This window comes from Pararge aegeria, chromosome 16 (genome assembly GCF_905163445.1).
Source record: "Pararge aegeria chromosome 16, ilParAegt1.1, whole genome shotgun sequence".
NCBI lineage: Eukaryota > Metazoa > Arthropoda > Insecta > Lepidoptera > Nymphalidae > Pararge > Pararge aegeria.
This window is the reverse complement of record NC_053195.1, coordinates 3,441,793-3,460,142: the sequence shown is the minus strand read 5'-3', so window position 1 is coordinate 3,460,142 and position 18,350 is coordinate 3,441,793. Positions and strand designations below refer to the sequence as shown.

The 18,350-nt window shown below is 36.1% G+C and overlaps 2 protein-coding genes across 2 annotated transcripts in view; one reads left to right on the top strand and one right to left on the bottom strand.

The window, feature by feature from the left end:
* LOC120630714 (peptide transporter family 1-like) overlaps positions 1 to 226 on the bottom strand; it is a 28,865-nt gene extending 28,639 nt beyond the window's left edge. The window contains exon 1 of the mRNA XM_039900002.1: positions 179 to 226. Coding sequence (XP_039755936.1) covers positions 179 to 226 — 48 coding nt within the window. The remainder of the gene's footprint in view (positions 1 to 178) is intronic.
* A 6,040-nt stretch (positions 227 to 6,266) lies between these two features.
* Positions 6,267 to 17,644, top strand: LOC120630289 (trichohyalin-like). Its single transcript, XM_039899470.1, has 7 exons — positions 6,267 to 6,418; positions 6,610 to 6,828; positions 8,297 to 8,423; positions 9,277 to 12,316; positions 12,709 to 12,977; positions 14,760 to 14,964; positions 16,713 to 17,644. Exons 2-7 carry the CDS (start codon positions 6,618 to 6,620, stop codon positions 16,788 to 16,790), a joined length of 3,930 nt encoding a protein of 1,309 aa, XP_039755404.1. The 5' UTR covers positions 6,267 to 6,418; positions 6,610 to 6,617; the 3' UTR covers positions 16,791 to 17,644.
* The last annotated feature ends 706 nt before the right edge of the window (positions 17,645 to 18,350 follow it).

Below are 18,350 nucleotides of genomic sequence, written 5' to 3'. Positions count from 1 at the left end.
CTGGGTTGCGGTTGTGCGCGAAAGCGTTCTCATGACCGGTAAGAGACCGGCATTACCACTGCACCTCCCCGTGGTGTAGTGGTATCCATGAGGATTTCCCCACGAGAAAAAAAAAACTATACCCTGCCCTAGGTCCTGTTATACTAACAAGATGAAAAAAGAAACAAAATGTACGAACCGTCGTTTTGTCCCCATGTTTGACGTTCACCTCCCTAGACACTATCATCGTAACCGCGAGTAACTAATGACGAATGATACACACAATGCGTATTTATATCTTTAATATCTTTTACTTGGCAAATAAAACGAGGCGACGTTACCTACAAATCACCTACCATACTAAATGAAATATATTTATTAAATATAGCGCCGATAGCGTGTAGGACTTCAACTTCACTTTTGAGGGGCCGAGTTCGAATCCCAGCACTTTGCATGTTATATGCGTTTTAAGCAATTAAAATATCACTCGCTATTCTTTTATGGCTTCACTATCAACGGTGAAGGCAAACATCGTGAGGAAACCTGCATAGTCTCTATGCCTCCCCCATTCTCCAGAGTGTTCTCAAAGGTGTGAGAAGTCCACTAATTCGCATGGACTCAATCCACCCAATCAATCGGAGACTTCGGGAATAAAAGGGAGAACGGGCCGCACCGCGTTTTAGTTTTTTACAGAAGTAGATAGTTTTATTTAATTTTAAAATTGGTACGCACCACGTTTCTCACACTGGCTATTGGGTGTTTCTTACACCGAATTTTCCCTTAGTCTCCGCCGGAAGGCCAGTGCGAATTAGTGGACTCCTCACACCTTTGAGAACCCTTATTACTATTATCTACAGCGGTTACCAAACCGTCTGCCCACCGTAGGGATCTGAGCAAACCCTACCCTGCCCTACCTAGGTCAGCACACAGTCTAAGATGGTAGCGGGCTAACCTGTTAGCGTTATGGTAGTTATACGATTACCTCGTTGCGTTGGTATCAAAGAATAAATAATAAATAAATAAATATACTACGACAATATACACATCGACATCTAGCCCCAAAATAAGCTCGTGTTATGGGTACCAAGATAGCTGATGGATATTTTTATGAATATGATACACATAAATACTTATAATATACAGATAAACACACAGACACTGAAAAACAATCATGTTCATCACACAAACATTTTCCAGTTTTGGGAATCGAACCCACGGTCTAGGCCACTCAGAAAGCAGGGTCGCTGCCCGCTGCGCCAGTCGGCCGTCACAAAAAAGCAAAGTCGGTCGTCAAAGAAATTAAAACATTTGTAGTTTAATCAAAAGGTATTTTATATTTAAATTTTTACTAGTTTGGAGTAATCATCATCATTATCATTATATCAACCCATTTCCGGCCCACTGCAAGGATCTCATCCCACTATGAGACAGTGACGTGCACTTCATACATGCATAAAAGCACTGCATACCCTAAAATTTTAATATAGCTCGTATAGGAGGAGGATTTTTTCAATTTTATGCAATTTTCCTGCTGTATTCATATCCTGGTAAGAAACCCAGTCCACGCCACTGCTATGAGAGGGCTTCAGGCCGTATTCCACCACGCTGACCCAATGCGGAGTGGACTCCTCACGCCTTTGAGAACATTACGGAGAACTCTCAGGCATGCAGGTTTCTTCGGGATCTTTTCCTTCCCCGTTGAATAAAGTGATGTTTTTAATTATTTAAAACGCACATAACTTAGAAAAGTTAGAGGTGCATGCTAGGACTCGAAACCGGGCCCCCGAAAGTGAAGCCAAAGTCCTAATCCCAGGGCTAAACCACTCATAAAGTAAATCTCTCCAATTTGTATGACGTTTCGACTCCCTTGGATTAAAGATTTATGATTTACAGACGGAAAACCTATTTGTCTATGCAAACGGGGCTAGAGAGGCTATTGTTTAAAATCAGGAACAATTGCAGACAAACTCTAGTCTTTAACAATAGGTTTATTTTACCATGAAGTTCTGATAGAAATAGAAATATAAGAAGTATTTATCTACTTGATATTCGCAAATGACTCTACTAAAATATCAAGAACCAAAGTAGATTAATTTTGAACTAGAATGACCTCTAATAGGTCCACTTTACTCAGACCCTACATTGTTTTGATACTCAAAGACTAATATTTCATACTAGGGGTTCAATCATCTATATATAAAAAAATGTTATGTTGGTTTGTGTACGCTTCAGAAACTCAAAAAGTTCTGCACCGATCGAGCTGAAATTTGAGCATGATATATAATACGCATCAAGGATTGTTTTTATCTATTTTTTGCATCAGTCACATAGCAGACAGTGGAAAAACAAAAAATATTGTGCATCCACAAGTATTGCAAAATTAAACTTATATGAAATGTGTTCTTTATTTTGTTTCTCATTTCAACCATTCAATCACAATGTGCCACAGCGAAGCGTGGCAGGCTACATCTAGTATTATATAAAAAGGGCCTTCCATACTATTATTACACAACAAATTGGTTTTATTGACAAAGTAAATATATATTTACAAATTATGACGACGTGTTTAGTGCGTGTAGAATAACTAAACTACTTATAGACTAATGTTTACATCTTATCAATTCATTTGTTTATTATTAGCGTGGTCTTAAATATTTTATGCAAATAAATGGCTGACGTGGCAGTCAAACATTAGATTTAATACAAGTGTATCTTACAACTTTCCTTCCTTTTAAAGTTTGATATGAAGTTATAAATGATTTTATTTATGCTTGTCTTCAAATCTTATCGTTAACATATAAATCTGGTCTGGAAGAAGCCCACCAACTTAGCCGAGTGTTCTTTTATCTTATCACCATCTTACATTGTCATAAAAAATCGTAAGAAAACCTGGTTAGAGCAATAATTTACAACCAGGCTTTATTATCGGTTACGTGATCCTTTATACCATAATAGGACTATTCTGTAAGATTACGTTTAATGCAATCTTATACTTAACATATAAAGCTGAAGAGTTTTTTTACTTGATGATCTCAGAAACTATATCATTACGCCAAGACCAATAGGATCAAAGCACAAATGTTTCAAAATCGGGGTTTTTTCCTCTTCAGAGCTTCCGCTGCGTGTGCTGCGCTGATTGAAGTTTCGATAAAATAATGTATGACATAGTTGTCCCCCTTTTAAAGTTCTAAAAAAAAGTCCAATTCAGCATATGTCTATCTTTTAAGGTTGACTTATACGCGGAGGAAGTTCTGATCTAAATGGATTAAAAATCTTTCTATTTATCTATCCATATCTAATACAAATTCAAATTCAAAATACATTTATTTCATGTCAGACAGACGGTTTGTAATGACTCTACCACCGGTTTGAACTACAGATTCTACCGAGCAGAAGCCGGAAAGACAGTCGGCACAGTGCTCTCTTTCAACATCATTTTACAGTTTATCTATCTTTTATCTCGCTCTGCAGTCGGTTTTTCATGGCTGAAGATCTACTATAATCTTTAGGAGTAATCGCAAAAATTGCTTGAACTCTGAAATCCCTTTGTCGCACTCCTCCAACAAGATTCCCACAATATTATCATCATCAACACTTCAACCGATTGAAGTCCACTGCTGGACATCGGTCTTTTGTCGGTAGTTCCAAAATCCACTGTCCTGGCTACGCTTGTTTTCAACGGCTCCCAGTGACTCGTTTGACGTTGTCTGTACACCTCGTTGGGGGCAGCCAACGCTGCGTTTACCTGTGCGGGGTCGCCATTCCAGCACCTTGGAACCCCAACGTTCATCCGTTCACTGAGCTATGTGCCCCGCTTCGCCGAGCTATGAGCTATATATCTCATAATATACTCCGTATATGTGTTGAATAGGAGTAGAGACAGTTTACATCCTTGACGAACATCAGTATGTGTCTGGAAGCTTTTCGAATCGACGTCATCTATCCGAATAGATGCAGAACCGTCCTCGTAGAGTCTGCAAATGAGACGAATCAGGTGGTTAGGTACTCCCACTTGAATGAGTACCTCCCATAACTTATGCAACCTCACAGTATCAAAGGCCTTGCAAAAGTCTACAAAGCAGATAAAGAGCGGGATATTGTACTCTCTCTAGCTCTTTAAATTATCTGTCGAAGTATGAAAATCAGCTACTTTGTCCCCATAGCCTTTAATGAATCCTGCTTGCTCCAAAGCTACTTCAGGATTCAGATAAGCTTGCAGTCGGATGTTAAATAAGCGAAGGAGTACCTTGCTGTGCGTGTGCAATGTAGTTAATTCAGTAATATGTTACTGCTAGGAATGTCCAAAAACTTATGTGAGATATTTTCTTGGTCAACCTTCTTTAAACCAGTTAACTAACTATGAGATTTCGCCTCTTCCTTTTTTCCATTATTTGTTAGTGACAGGAGCTAAGACTGATGGATACAAACAAACTTTTACTATCACAACCAATAATCGCAATTAATTAACACGATCCAGATTTAAAAAAGGATTGTGTGGTTTTATGAAACCATGGTAAAACTGAAACTTTTTTTCACATTACAGACATTTAACTAAAAATTTTCGGAATAATATTCTATTAAGGGTAGGTATAAAAAAAGATTCATCAATCTTAATTTTATTCTTGGCAAATGGGAATGTAAAATGATAAAAGTAGTCTTGGTCTCCAACTAATATTTTTATTAAACTCTGTATCTAATACTTAACAATTATTTTATAAACGTTAAGTCATTTTAATCGCTTTTCAATTATTTTCATTCATTCTATTATCAATTCCATCTTCATCATGAGTTTCACAGTTTATTAATGTAACAATATTTTATGAAGCACTGGCACAAATGAGTGATAGTCTATACACTACACGGTCAGCTGATGCGAACTATAGGCGCCGCCATTTTGGCCTCGGCTGCTCTGACGAGCGCCTGTCACTTTTTGCCTACTCCGTGGCCGACCGTCACGCGACATGGAACACACTACACTGGTCCAACCTACTTCATAAATTTAGATAAACTAATGTACCTAAATAATGTACCTACATTTATGACAGACGACATCAAGCGAGTCCCAACGAGCCGATTGATGGATCAAGCAAAATGGCCCACCTGATATCAAGCCTCATATGCTTGTAAGTACAACGGCAACCAGGCCCACAGTCAGGAACCCAGCATTACAACAACGCTGCTTAGCGGCAGAAGTAAGCATGGCGATAGTTCTTTCCCAGACGAACTCTGTCACAAAAGCTCTTCTACTACACAAATTCCTATTAGTTAATGGTATTCAAGTACCTAAGCTATTCCAATACCAACTCATTTGATACTATTATTAAAGCCTCACCTACATCTCGCATTAATTAACGCATCAGGATGCGAAGCGATTCCTTGATCAGAAAACAAACGCACGGAACACTAATCAAAGCTTAAGTAACTGCGAGCGCACGAAGAACTATTTACACGAATGGCTTCAAGGAATTTGAATCCTCCCTATAACTCTGTACAATTACTTAATCGAAATAGACCGACACCTAAATAAATATAGATGTCAATTGTGTTGTATATAAGCTTCGTTGAACATCCAAGCACATAATATTATGTACATGTTATAAAACACAATCGCTTTCCGCGTGTCTTACAACTAAGTGTAAGTGGTAAAAAGAATTATCTTGTTTAGGTGTAGTCCTTGAACAAAACAGTATGCTTTAGAGCCACAAAAAAAATGTTTACATAATTATTGTAAACATTTTTTTTTAATCCGCCTTTTTTTTACTTAGAATAGCTTGAGAACTACAACTTATCTTAATGCTTTTTACAGAATGCGTATGTATCTCATAAAAAAACATAATCAATGGAAAAATTTAGAGCCAAGTTCCGTAAGACGAATATCGTACGCAAAGTAATGGTTTTTGTGGGAAAAATGTTGCTATTTTGGTTTAGGTACATATTTTAATTTTCTTGAGGACCTCCAAATTTTATTTAAATAAGTGCGCAGACTTAGAATATACCTACTTCGTTATAATTTAGCTATATTTTGGTGAAAAAAAATTTATTTCACCACAAGTTAGCCCTTGAGTGCAATCTCACCTCGTGGTAATAACTGTGCTTCTCAGATAAAGCGTATTGGATAAACATTGAAATAATATATCGTTTTATACATTGATTTCATATGTTAATTGGTAAGCTCACTGTTTTTATACTCCTAATAATACATAATCAGAATCCATCAAAAAAATTCTTGTCTGTGTTTTTATTTTTTCTTCGTTTGACATTGACGTTTTACATTTATTTTTCAAGTTTCAACGGTTTTTGTGTAATTGTTTGTTTGGGGTCTTTCGGTTTGCAACTTTACGATTGTATTAAATAATTCGTAAAATATATCTTACAACGTGCTAGTAAGTAGTAGTAGTAATGCAGTTTATGAATTGTGATTGTGGTGAATGAAACAAAAGTAAGTACAACTTGGAATAAAAGTATGCGTCAAAAATGTTACCAAGTTCTTACACCACAAAAAGTTATTTTGTTAGAAAAACAGTTCTAGTCCCTGCAATTTCATTGCTGTCTATTTGTCACTATCTAATTTATCTCATATTGAAGTGGTTTATTAAACTTAAAATAAGTCAAACTCTTTATGTATTACAGATTAAACCATGTCAAGTTTAAGAGTACCTTCGCCCTCTCGTTCTCACGGTGTGGCATCACCGAGGCCTCATAAATCCCGTCGCACAAGGAGTGTATGTTCTGCTACATCCAATACATCATTACGCCTCACCACAGTAATTCAGGACTCATTTAGATTCTCACCGATGTCAAACAGAAGGTCTGTGTTGAATGATGAGAGTGATATCCAAATACCTGGTCGTGAGTATATGTTTTTTTCCGACAAACTAAAGTGTCAAAGCCATATGTAAATTTAGCAGTTTTTCAAATTTCCCATAAAAGTGGACGTCCATTGATTGTGATGATGATGATGATGATGATGATCTTCTACAAGAGGGAAGGCCTGTGTCCAGTAGTTGGCCATTCATGATGATGCTTGTAAATATTAAATGCACAAGTATTTCTATTACATAGTTTGTTCTTCACATGAAGTTACACAAACTGAATATAAGATTGTTTTCAAATCTGACCTCAGCCCAAACATTGTCATTATTGTGTTTATTCTGTTAAAGAATTTCATTACCAGCCCAGTTGTAGCAATTGGAGGTGCCCACATGCCTCAGACTATCACTAACTTGTGACAATAAGTTGTTAGAGCCCACCATCCCTCATTGGAGCAGCTTGTTCGGTCTATTCTCAAAAACCGTCTCTCTTATGAAAGAGGAGGCCTGTGTTCAGCATTGGGAAGCTAACAGGATGCAAATGATGAATTTTGGAATGGGTTTATCATGACTGGTAAAAGTGCTTGATTTGAATCTCTCATTTAATAGAGAGTAAAGAATGATCCCTTCTGTTTTTATAATTTGACGCATAATATAAATGTAGATTACAGGGAGTAGAAGATTTGCTAAGAGATTAAAATTCATGTTTGTTAGACCAAAAATATATAAATAATATAAAATTGCTACTGAACACATTAAACCCAGAACCTTATAAGCCACAGTGCTCACAACTGTGCCAGGAAGGTTGTCTTGGTTGAAAATACATGTCCGTCGTTCAGGCTTGTATTTAAAACTTTCCTGCTTCTTCACTTCTCAATAATCAATGGTACATCAGAAGCTAACACCAGCAAAGAGTACAGTTTTACTTCCTTTTACTATCAAAAATGATACCCCGGTCCATTGAACCCCCCAAATTATAATAGATGTTAGTGTTACTTATAGCCTTAAAAGTCAGTTATGCAATTATCAAATAATAAATAAATATATTTCAACACATGAGACACACATTGCCATCTAGTCTGTGTAGTACACCTAGCTTGTGTTATGGATACTAAGATGAATATTAAGATGAATGACTGATGAATATCTGATGAATATTATACAAAGATCCTTATAAAATAGAGATAAACACCCAGCCACTGAAACCCATTTATGTTTATCACACAAACATTTTCCTGTTGTGGGAATCAAACCAACAGCCCTCACTTGACTCAGAAAGCATGGTCACTGCCCACTGCACCAATTGGCCGTCAAATATTGCATACTCATAATAAAATTTAACAATGATAATGGCTTTTCAAAAGTAGTTTATATTGATTATACTTTTGATGCATGGCTTAACTGATTTAGGAATAATTTCATGATTAATTGTATGTATATGTCAAATACAACTTACTTACAACTCTATCTTTATGCTTCATAATTTTTCTGAAATAAATTGTCTTAAGGGCAAAGTTGGTGGAGAAGAATAGGAGACAACTCCAGAAATGTGACTGAAATAATGGAGAATAGAGACAATGAAGATATTGTGAAACTGACAAATATTGGTGAAGAATTTGATGTTGAAATATTAAGGTAACAGACATATACAATTCTATTTCTATAATCTGATGGGAACCAGACGTAGGGACGTGGGACACACATAGGCTATGCTACTTCTTGTTTTGCGCGTAAATGTAAATTTGAAAGATGAATTCCTACTTATATTCTCCACAAAACATTTACAATAATATTGTATTGTAAAATGAACCATTAGTCTCTAAAAAAAAGTACATATCAACTTAGTAGGAATGGATAAAATTAGTCACATCTTCATATTTTCTGCGAAAGGTAAAAATGTCATTTGTCTTGCACAAATGACATTTTTACATTCTAGTAAAAAAGCTTTTATAATTATAATTCCTAAGGTTACTTTTGAATCTGCCACGGCCATGGCACAACACAAACAAGTCAAATGTATTATATTATTTAAAAATTTGTAAATTGCATTCAAGTAATTTAATAAATAAATAATGTATTAAATGTTCCTTCAAATTATTTCACTTTAAGCAGCGGATGCTACCAGAACCTTATAATTATCTGTCTCTTTTATGTCTTAGTACAGTAAATAAAGGAGATGTAGTTGAAGGCGTCTATTGGCCATGACGTTGACTCGCTTTCAAATATACCATTCATATGACGTTTTGAACGTTCATGACATGAAAGTCATAAAATCGACTTTAACGTGAACGTGCGGAACGGAAAACTGTGCACATCCACGGCCACAATAACATATGTCAAGTTTGTCCTAATGCATAAGTTGAAATAATCTGTCACAACAAAAATACAGAATTGACTATTTAAAAAAGTGCTTATGGAGTAGCCTACTTAAAATTATTACATTTGAATCTTTGCAATGCAATTAATTAAAGTTTTTTTTTTTAAATAGCCAAGAAAATGAAAACTTGAGTGTAGATTTGCCGGAGAGCAGTGACGGTGAATCTATTCACAGCATAGTTATTCCTCAACGTAAAATGTTCACAAAACAAGATAATCGTCCTCAAAAAATATGTAAGAATATCAACAAAGTCAATTTACCAAAAACTAGGAAAAGTTACTTTGACGAGACAAATATAGACCAAGATATCAATGTTATGCCCAAGAAACTTTTCAATCAAGGTAAACCAAGAACAAAACCTGTGTTCACTGCTGCCCTACTCAATGCATCAGCAAATAAAACAGTTAATAAAAGTATAGAAAGGCCCTCACAAGAACCACAAGGGCAAGTTCGTAATCTTTTTGGTAACAGACCTGGTACTAAACGAAAAAACGTTTTTTCTGCATTCCTTTTAAGTGATAGTGAAGATGAAATCCCTGATATACAACCTAAGTTATTCGGATTTTCAAAGAAAATGGAAAACCAACAGACATCCAAACAGAGAAGATCAGCTTCTCAAAGTTCAGTCCACTCAAATATAACTGATGCAGAAATGGACGAATGGGAACATCTTCCTTCATCAACAATGGTTGAACATGACTTTGAAGCTGGTGAGACAACACCTTTAAAAAGAAGAAGATCAAGTCGGTTAACAAAGCCTGAACAATCCGAAATTGCAAGTGAAAATAATATCATAAACAAATCAATGCAGCCAAATCAGTCACCCAAGTCAAATAAATCAAATCATTCAAACAAATCAAATCAGCAAATAAACTCAAATTCTAAAGGAATTTATACAGAAACTGAAGACTTAAATATTATTACAACTCGCTCTCAAAGTTTAAACAAATCGAAAAACAGCAGTATTATTATGACAAACAATAAATCTCTAAGAGAAGTTTCAATAAATAATAGTTCAAAACTTGTGCAGGATATTTCAGTGTGTATAACATTGACTGGAGAAAATATGGAAGTAGAGGATGAAAATGAGAAAACACTTACAGAACAAGAGCATAGTGGTGAAGTTGATAATGAAGATTTTACCTTAGAATATGAAAATGATGATGATAATGAACAAATTTTGGATTTAAATATGAGGGAAGGAAATAATGAACAAGAACTTAAAGCAACCGACGAACAACAACTAGAAACAGCACCAGAAGAAAATAAAAGTGCGCAAGAAGAGGTAGTAGTACAAAGTCCTCATGATGAAGATGCTACTGAACAAGAAAATATGATAAATAAAGAAGAAATAGTACAAAGGTTTCATAAAGGAAATGAAATTGAGAAAGAAAATGTAATCGAAAGTGAACAAGATAGTGAAAACGAACAAGATAATATATTACAAAGTAACAAAGAAGAAATTGAATACGAACAAAAAAATAAAGACGTTCGTGAAATAGAGCACAAGAAAATAGAAGAAAGTAACCACGAATTTATAGAGAATCAAGAAACAGAAGATAGTCGTAATAAAATAATGCAAATGTATAATAAACCAACACAAATCATTGACAACATAGACCCTGAGCGCGTTGAAAATGATGCAGACAATCATCAGTTAAGTGAAAATGGTTATGGGCTAACAAATAAAAGCCATAAAACGAATGATCATTATGATAAACAAGCTGACAGCAAGAATGTCGGTGATAACGAAAACGAACAAGTAAATGCAGATGCAAATGAACAACCGAATAGTACTTACGATACTACAGGAAGATTCAGAAAAGACAAACGCGGAGTACAATCTCCTGAAGCTGTCTTGCATGATAAAACTAATAGGGGAGAGTCGTTTACTACGCATGGCCGTAATACTAGTATTAGTAAATCAAAAACTATGATCAAAGAGCTTAATATACGACCTAGCTTATGTCCAGCAAGAGAAAGCACAGGACTAATAGATTCGACTTTAAGTTCAAGCGCTGAAGGCTCAGGTTGGGACTCACACAGAACAACTCGTAAAACATTACGGCAGACTTTTGGTAAAGATTTTACTCCTAGAAAATCTTTGCGTACTCTGGTTATGGAAAGATCGGCGAAACGACAGGCTAATCAAGATCAAGTATCGAATACGTCTAAACGTCAGTCCAATTTTAATGAAATTGTAGATAAATCTAAACAAGACAACTTAAATGATATTACATCAGGTACTATAAACAAGCCTATGGCCAACTCAACGGAATATCCTGATTTTGAGTCTTGTCGAGAACAAGAGCAACTTACAGAATTTGAATCAGATATAGAGCATGAAAATGTCGAAGAATTTCGAATGGTTAAAGTACAAGAGCAAGTTGAAAAATTAGAATGTGTAATAAATCAAGAGCAAATTGAATCAGGTAAAGAACTGCAGGAAGCTATAGAATTGAAATCCAATGGTCAACAAGAGCAACTAGAAGAATTAGAATCGGATAGAGAACGAGAGCAAGAAGAAGAATTAGAATCTAATGAAGAACAAGAGCAAGAAGAAGTATTAGAATCTGCTAGAGAACTTGACCAAAGTAAAAATTTTGAATCTAGTAATCCACAAGATGAACTATTAGAATCGGACAGAGAACAAGAGAGAGTTAAAGAATTAGAATCGAGTATTGAACAAGATGAAGATTTAGAATCGGATGGGAAACCAGGTAACCTAGAAGAACTAGAGGATAAAGAACAAGATGAGTCTGAAGAATTAGAAATTGATAAAGAGCAAGAATTTGAAGAATCTGAATCAGAGAAAGAACAAGAAGTTGAAGAATCTGAATCAGAGAAAGAACAAGAAGTTGAAGAGTCGGAATCAGATAAAGAACAAGATCAAGTGAATGAACCAGAATCGGATAGAGAACAAGATGAAGAATTAGCATCGGATAGAGAGCAAGAGGAAGTTGAAGAATCTGAATCAGATAGGGAACAAAACAAAGATGATTTTGAATCATTTAGTGAGCCACAGCCGATGGTCGACGAAGAGTCAATGGAGGTATCGAATCACGAGCTGTCGAGGCAGTTGAGACTGAACACTCTAGAAAGGTACTTGCTAAAAGTTAAGCAAGAGAAGGCAGAGTCGCGACGTAAAATGGTAAGCAAAGATCATAATACACAGACAATTCAACTTTTTAATTAGATTTTCTACCCTTTAAAAATTAAATTCTAATTTGTACACAAAACATTACAAAAGATACAACCCGGCATAAATATATTATTGCATATCCCATCATTCCCTATTTAATCCCTTAGAGCAGAACCTGTGCTCCGTAGAAAGTACAGAGCTGGCCTTTTTTTTTATTTAGGTGAGATTGCAGTCAAGGGCTAACTTGTAGAAGTTAGCCATTGACTGCAGTCTTGCGGCACTAAATAAAATAAAAATAAATAAAGTTAAAGGCTAACCTGTAATAGATTAAAAAAAAAAAATTGGTTGAGAATGACAATAATGATGATGTTTATATAAAGTTTTATAATTAACATTTACAGCAGGAGCAGGTCATGAACTCGCTTAAAATGGCCAGAAAACCCTATAACCCGTTCAAAATGCCCGAACTACCAAAACAAAGGCAAGCGACAAAAACTATTAAGAAAGCAGCCAAGCCAAAACCAAAGCCATCTCCGTTCTCCACTGGTTTGTTACCTCCAGAGTTCCTGGAGGATATGAAGTATAAACCTCCAAAGAGGTTCCAAGGGAAGAATGCACCTTGGATCACAAAGAGACTATACAAGTATTTGGAAGATAAATTGGAACCAAAGTAAGTTTTTACTAGCCATGAGTCTATTATGATTGCTACTTTCTTTAGTTCCCGAAGAATATTGGTTGTGATAAATTAGAGTTACATAGACATATTTCATACTAGCGGAGGTAGGTCAGTGGTTAGGACTTCGACTTCACATTCGGTGGGCCGAGTTCGAATCCCAGTACTTCTAACGTTTCTTAGTTATATGCTTTTAAGGCAATTAAAATATCACTTGCTTCAACGGCGAAGGAAAACATCGTGTTTCATAGATAATTATTACATTGTGTAGGTGTAAAATCCATTTGAAACAAAAATTCCAATTGGAGTGGGTCTTCTTCTTCTTTAGGTGCCTCTCCAACTAGTGAAGGTTGGCCGTCAGTTTTCGATACTTTTCCTTTTCTCTCGCGAGGCTAAACAGCTGGGCGGCACTCGCGATCCCAGTCCACTCCCTTATAGTTTTACGCCAGGAGATTCTTCGCACCCCTGTCCCATTTAAGGGACGCCCGGCACTCGGGGCCACTTTCTTTTTCGACTTTTCCATGATATGATAAATGTCAAAAGTGACAGACTAGGGATATATAGTGCAGTGGTTTCCCGTTGCCTTCTGCACCAGACTTTTTGGGTTTATTTGAACCCAAGGTTACTGAGCCCTCCTCTGACCAGTGAACCGATCAGGTATGTATGGTTTAACCGCCATTGTTCGGTCGCCAGAGCCTCGTCCGTTGTCTAGCAGGGGGCACCGCGTGCAGGTGAGGTTGACTTTTGGGGCCGACCAGGTGTTATTGTCGATCTCCCCCTTACCCCCCAGACATCTCCCCCTTACCCCCCCTGTATACTGTCCGTTCAATAGTGGTACACACAGTTTAATACTGTCCGTTCCATAAAGGTACACGCAGTTTAACACTGTCTGTTCAATATTGGTATACACAATTTAATACTGTCTGTTCCATAAAGGTACACACAGTTTAACACTGTCTGTTCCATAAAGGTACACACAGTTTAACACTGTCTGTTCAATAGTGGTATACACAATTTAATACTGTCTGTTCCATAAAGGTACACGCAGTTTAACACTGTCTGTTCAATAGTGGTATACACAATTTAATACTGTCTGTTCCATAAAGGTACACGCAGTTTAACACTGTCTGTTCAATAGTGGTATACACAATTTAATACTGTCTGTTCCATAAAGGTACACGCAGTTTAACACTGTCTGTTCAATAGTGGTATACACAATTTAATACTGTCTGTTCCATAAAGGTACACGCAGTTTAACACTGTCTGTTCAATAGTGGTATACACAATTTAATACTGTCTGTTCCATAAAGGTACACGCAGTTTAACACTGTCTGTTCAATAGTGGTATACACAATTTAATGCTGTCCGTTCAATAGAGTTACACACAGTTTAATACTGTCTGTTCAATAGTGGTACTACCAGTTTAATACTGTCCATACAGTTGGGGGTCCTACTTTATGGACAGCATAAAACTGCCCATTCAGTAGGGCCCCCGCGTGGTACTAATACGATTAGGGTGCGAGTCGCAGGGAGCCACTGGAATCTTAGAGCAAAATATTTTTATGAATGCATAAATACTTATTTTAAACAGATAAACACCCATACACTGAAATAGATTCACGTACATCACACAAACATTTTCCAGTTGTGGGAATCCAACCCACAGCCTTGGACTCAGAAAGCAGGGTCGATGCCAACTGCGCCATCGGCTGTCGTAGTTATACATGAAATTCATTAAAAGATATAACAACCTCAATGACACATAACTTCCTTTGCCAGTTACGACTATCGCGCTCGAGTCCGTGCGGAAAAACTAGTGGAGAAGCTGTACCATTTTGCCAAGGATGTGCGGAAGTGCCGCGTCGCTCCGCCCGAGGCAATTGCGGAACTGAAACACGAGATGGCACGACTCGGTATCGTGAAAACCCACCACGAGTTCTATTGCTTCTTCCACGAGTTCATGCCCAGAGAAATAAGAATCAGGGTAAGTTACTTTTCTCTTCAATATAATACACTAATAATATAATTTTATAAATTTAAAATGCTTATAAAAATTTTCGGAACCGACAGTATTTGAACCTGCGACTCTCTGGCAATCGCGGCCTGAGCGCTTTCTCCAATTAAGCTACGGCTCTCCTACCGTCGATGCCGAAATTAGTATATGCCTTTTACATCAGTCTTATAGCGACTGTAGCGCCATCTAGTAGGAAACGTTGCAGTTTAGGTAAAAACACTAATAAAATAATAAAATTATAAAAACAAGCAATGTGTCATCTCATGTTTCAAACGTGTCTCATTGTAAGATGGACCTTTGAAAAAGTAGATCGAAAGAGACTTTGAAGTGGTACGTAGATTGTGAGAACGAGAAGTAAATATAACGTTTATCCCTACTCCCTACTAATATTATAAATGTCAATGATAGTTTGTTTGTTACGCTTTCACGCAAAAACTACTTAACCGATCCTCATGAAACTTTGTAAACATATTCTTGGAAGTGTTAGAAGTAATATAGGATACTTTTTATCCCGACATTAAGCTCGGTTCCTTTGGGAGAGGGGATGAGTGTTAGACGATTTTACACCATAACTCCGACAAATTATAACCGATTTAAATAATTATTTTAGTACTGTAGAGGTTATACTTTGTGTTTAATTTTGCCCAAACTGTAGTTGGAGATAGAGGACAGAACTCCTCAGCGGACAGCAGCAAACCCCTAATTTAAGGCTTAGCGATACTGAATACTTTAAGCTTTTTTAGATCAACAACTAAATTTAATGCCACATCAAAAAACAAAATCAAACGCAGACGAAGTCGCGAGCAACAGCTAGTACTTAAAAGGAAATGCAGGCAGCATTCTTGGCAGCATTCAACGCATGTTTCGTACAATAATTAGTTTAGCTATAAGTTTTAGTGTAACATTATCAATTAAAAAAAAAGGTACAATCAATTTGAGTGATATACCTACGCGGAGCAATCACTTTTGTCTCAGTGTTCCTCTTAACATTGTTTTATTTATTTAGTTTTCTTTTCCTTTTTTTGTTACACGCCTTTTTTAAAGAAGTTAATTTGAGTAAGTATATATTTCATATACCTACTAGATGTGCCCTGCGGCTTCGCCCGCGTAATTTTGGGAGGCAGCGTACTGCTACATAGTCTACACCTATAGTCATATATTAGATTTTTTCACAAACACTTTTATATCTTCACTTTTTTTTTTTCAATTTAAAAGTATACTATGTTATTTCTAATTCCTCCAAGAATATGTATGAAAGTTTCTTGAAAATCGGTTCAGTAGTTTTCATGTGAAAGCGTAACAAACAAACCTTCATTCACATTTATAATATTAGTAGGATGTTGTATATAAATTATATATACTTATTTATATTTAAAAATATCATCATCATCTAATCAACCCATATAGTTCAATACAGGACACGGGTCTCCTCCCACGAAGAGAAGGGGTTAAGGCCGTAGTCCACCACGCTGGCCTAGTGTGGATTGGTGGACTCTACACACCTTTGCAGTGATAGCCCAGTGGGTTGGAGCTAGACTTCACTTTCGGGGGGACGAGTTCGAATCCCAACAGACACCTCTAACTTTTCTAAGTTATGTGCGTTTTAAGTAATTAAAATTTCACTTGCTTCAACGTGAGGTAACCTGCATGCCTGAGAGTTCTACCATCTCTCATTATCATAAAATTAATTAGTTAATACGCACTTTTTTTTTTTACAGGTAAACCCAGATATTTTGAACAAAATACCAGCACCGAAAAGAGTGTTCGCCAACATCTTAGAGGATGATCATTTATGAGGGCAAATTTTTGAAAAGCATGCCTTGAGGCCCTCGTAATTCAAGCCCACCAACTTGCATTGGAGATGCATGGTGGCTCTATAATCTCTCTGCTATGGGGGAGGCCTGTGCCTAGTGTTTCTTTTATTTCACATAATTTGGTTAAAAAATTATTGAAACATTATTTCTTTAATTCGTCTTTTTTTCCAATGAACAGTAGGCTACCTTAATGGTTTTAGAGTTGCTGGATTCGATTTCCGGGCCGAGATATTGGAGCAGTGTGGTTATTTGTGCTCGCAATCACTGCAGTTTATCATTTGTGGAAACAAGTTCAAAATAACAACAAAATATTTAGCAACACAACCGAACTACACACATTTAATTTATTTAAAAAATTGGCAATATCACTCTGTATAAGTACTGGACCAATACGTTCTATCAATATACCTTATCCAAATCAGTTTCAGGCGTTTGGAAGAAATAAAAACCCACATATGTATGTGGGTTTTTATTTCTTCCTATTTATACATTCGACCCTGAAAACAATGTTTTTTAAAGCAGTCTTGTTAGCTTTGTAATAAACTGTATGGCATGATCCGTCATACGCCGGTCCGCCCAAATTCAGAATGTCATTGTGCTTATTAGTTATTTATTGAATGAACTGTTGTTGGAACATGGTTATTATTCATAGAATTAAGAACATACGGGACCCTCGTTCGCCCATTTTTACATGAAGTGCAATGTGTCCAAAACAGTGAAAACGCACCGCGTTAAACTTTCTCATTTTACCCATTCTATGGTAAATGATTAATTAGAACATTAGAGGTAAAATAATTACTATAAACTGTTAATTGGCTTGTCTAGAAACACTACTAAAGTAGAGTGGTTTTTGATGCTTCAATATTAGTCGTGTGTTCTTGATTCTGTGTTACTATTAAATGTATTAAATAATTATAATTCTTACGTTTGTTTTTTATTAATTACCTACCAAAAAACATCTTCACAATTAGGGGCATCATTAATATGCCAAAACTCTAAAATAAATATATTAACTCTATAAATTTAAAATGCATATAAAAAGCAGTGTATCAACTTTTGTTTCAAATGTGTCTCATTGTAATATGGACCTTTGAAAAAGTAGATCGAAAATGTAATGTTTCCTACTAGATGGCGCTACCGTCGCTATAAGACTGATGTTAAAAGGCATATACTAATTTCAGCATCGCCGGTAGGAAAAAGCACTCAGGCCAATCACAGGTTCGAATCTTGTCGGTTCCGAAAATTTTTATATGAATTTTAAATTTATAACATTGATAATTCCTCGCAGTGTAGGTAAAAACACTTATAAAAATTATCATTGAGTTTTGGCATATTAGAATTTATTTAAGAAATTTTATTAGGTAATTTTGAATAGGTTCTTAATATACGCCTTAAAAGCGATGATATTTTTACATGTTACTACTCTGTTATGCAATATTGAATTTGTGTCTTAATCAACGCACACGACCAGCTTATTTTCCAGTACTAATCCATATTGGTATTAGTATAGTATAGAAATCTTAATAACAAGACACTAGAAAT

Excerpts from the sequence above, each read along its gene's own strand:
- LOC120630289 (XM_039899470.1), top strand. The coding sequence starts at position 6,618 with ATGTCAAGTTTAAGAGTACCTTCGCCCTCTCGTTCTCACGGTGTGGCA. Across the intron at positions 6,829-8,296 it reads TGATATCCAAATACCTGGTC|GGCAAAGTTGGTGGAGAAGA; the intron begins GTGAGTATATGT and ends AATTGTCTTAAG. Across the intron at positions 12,317-12,708 it reads CAGAGTCGCGACGTAAAATG|CAGGAGCAGGTCATGAACTC; the intron begins GTAAGCAAAGAT and ends TAACATTTACAG.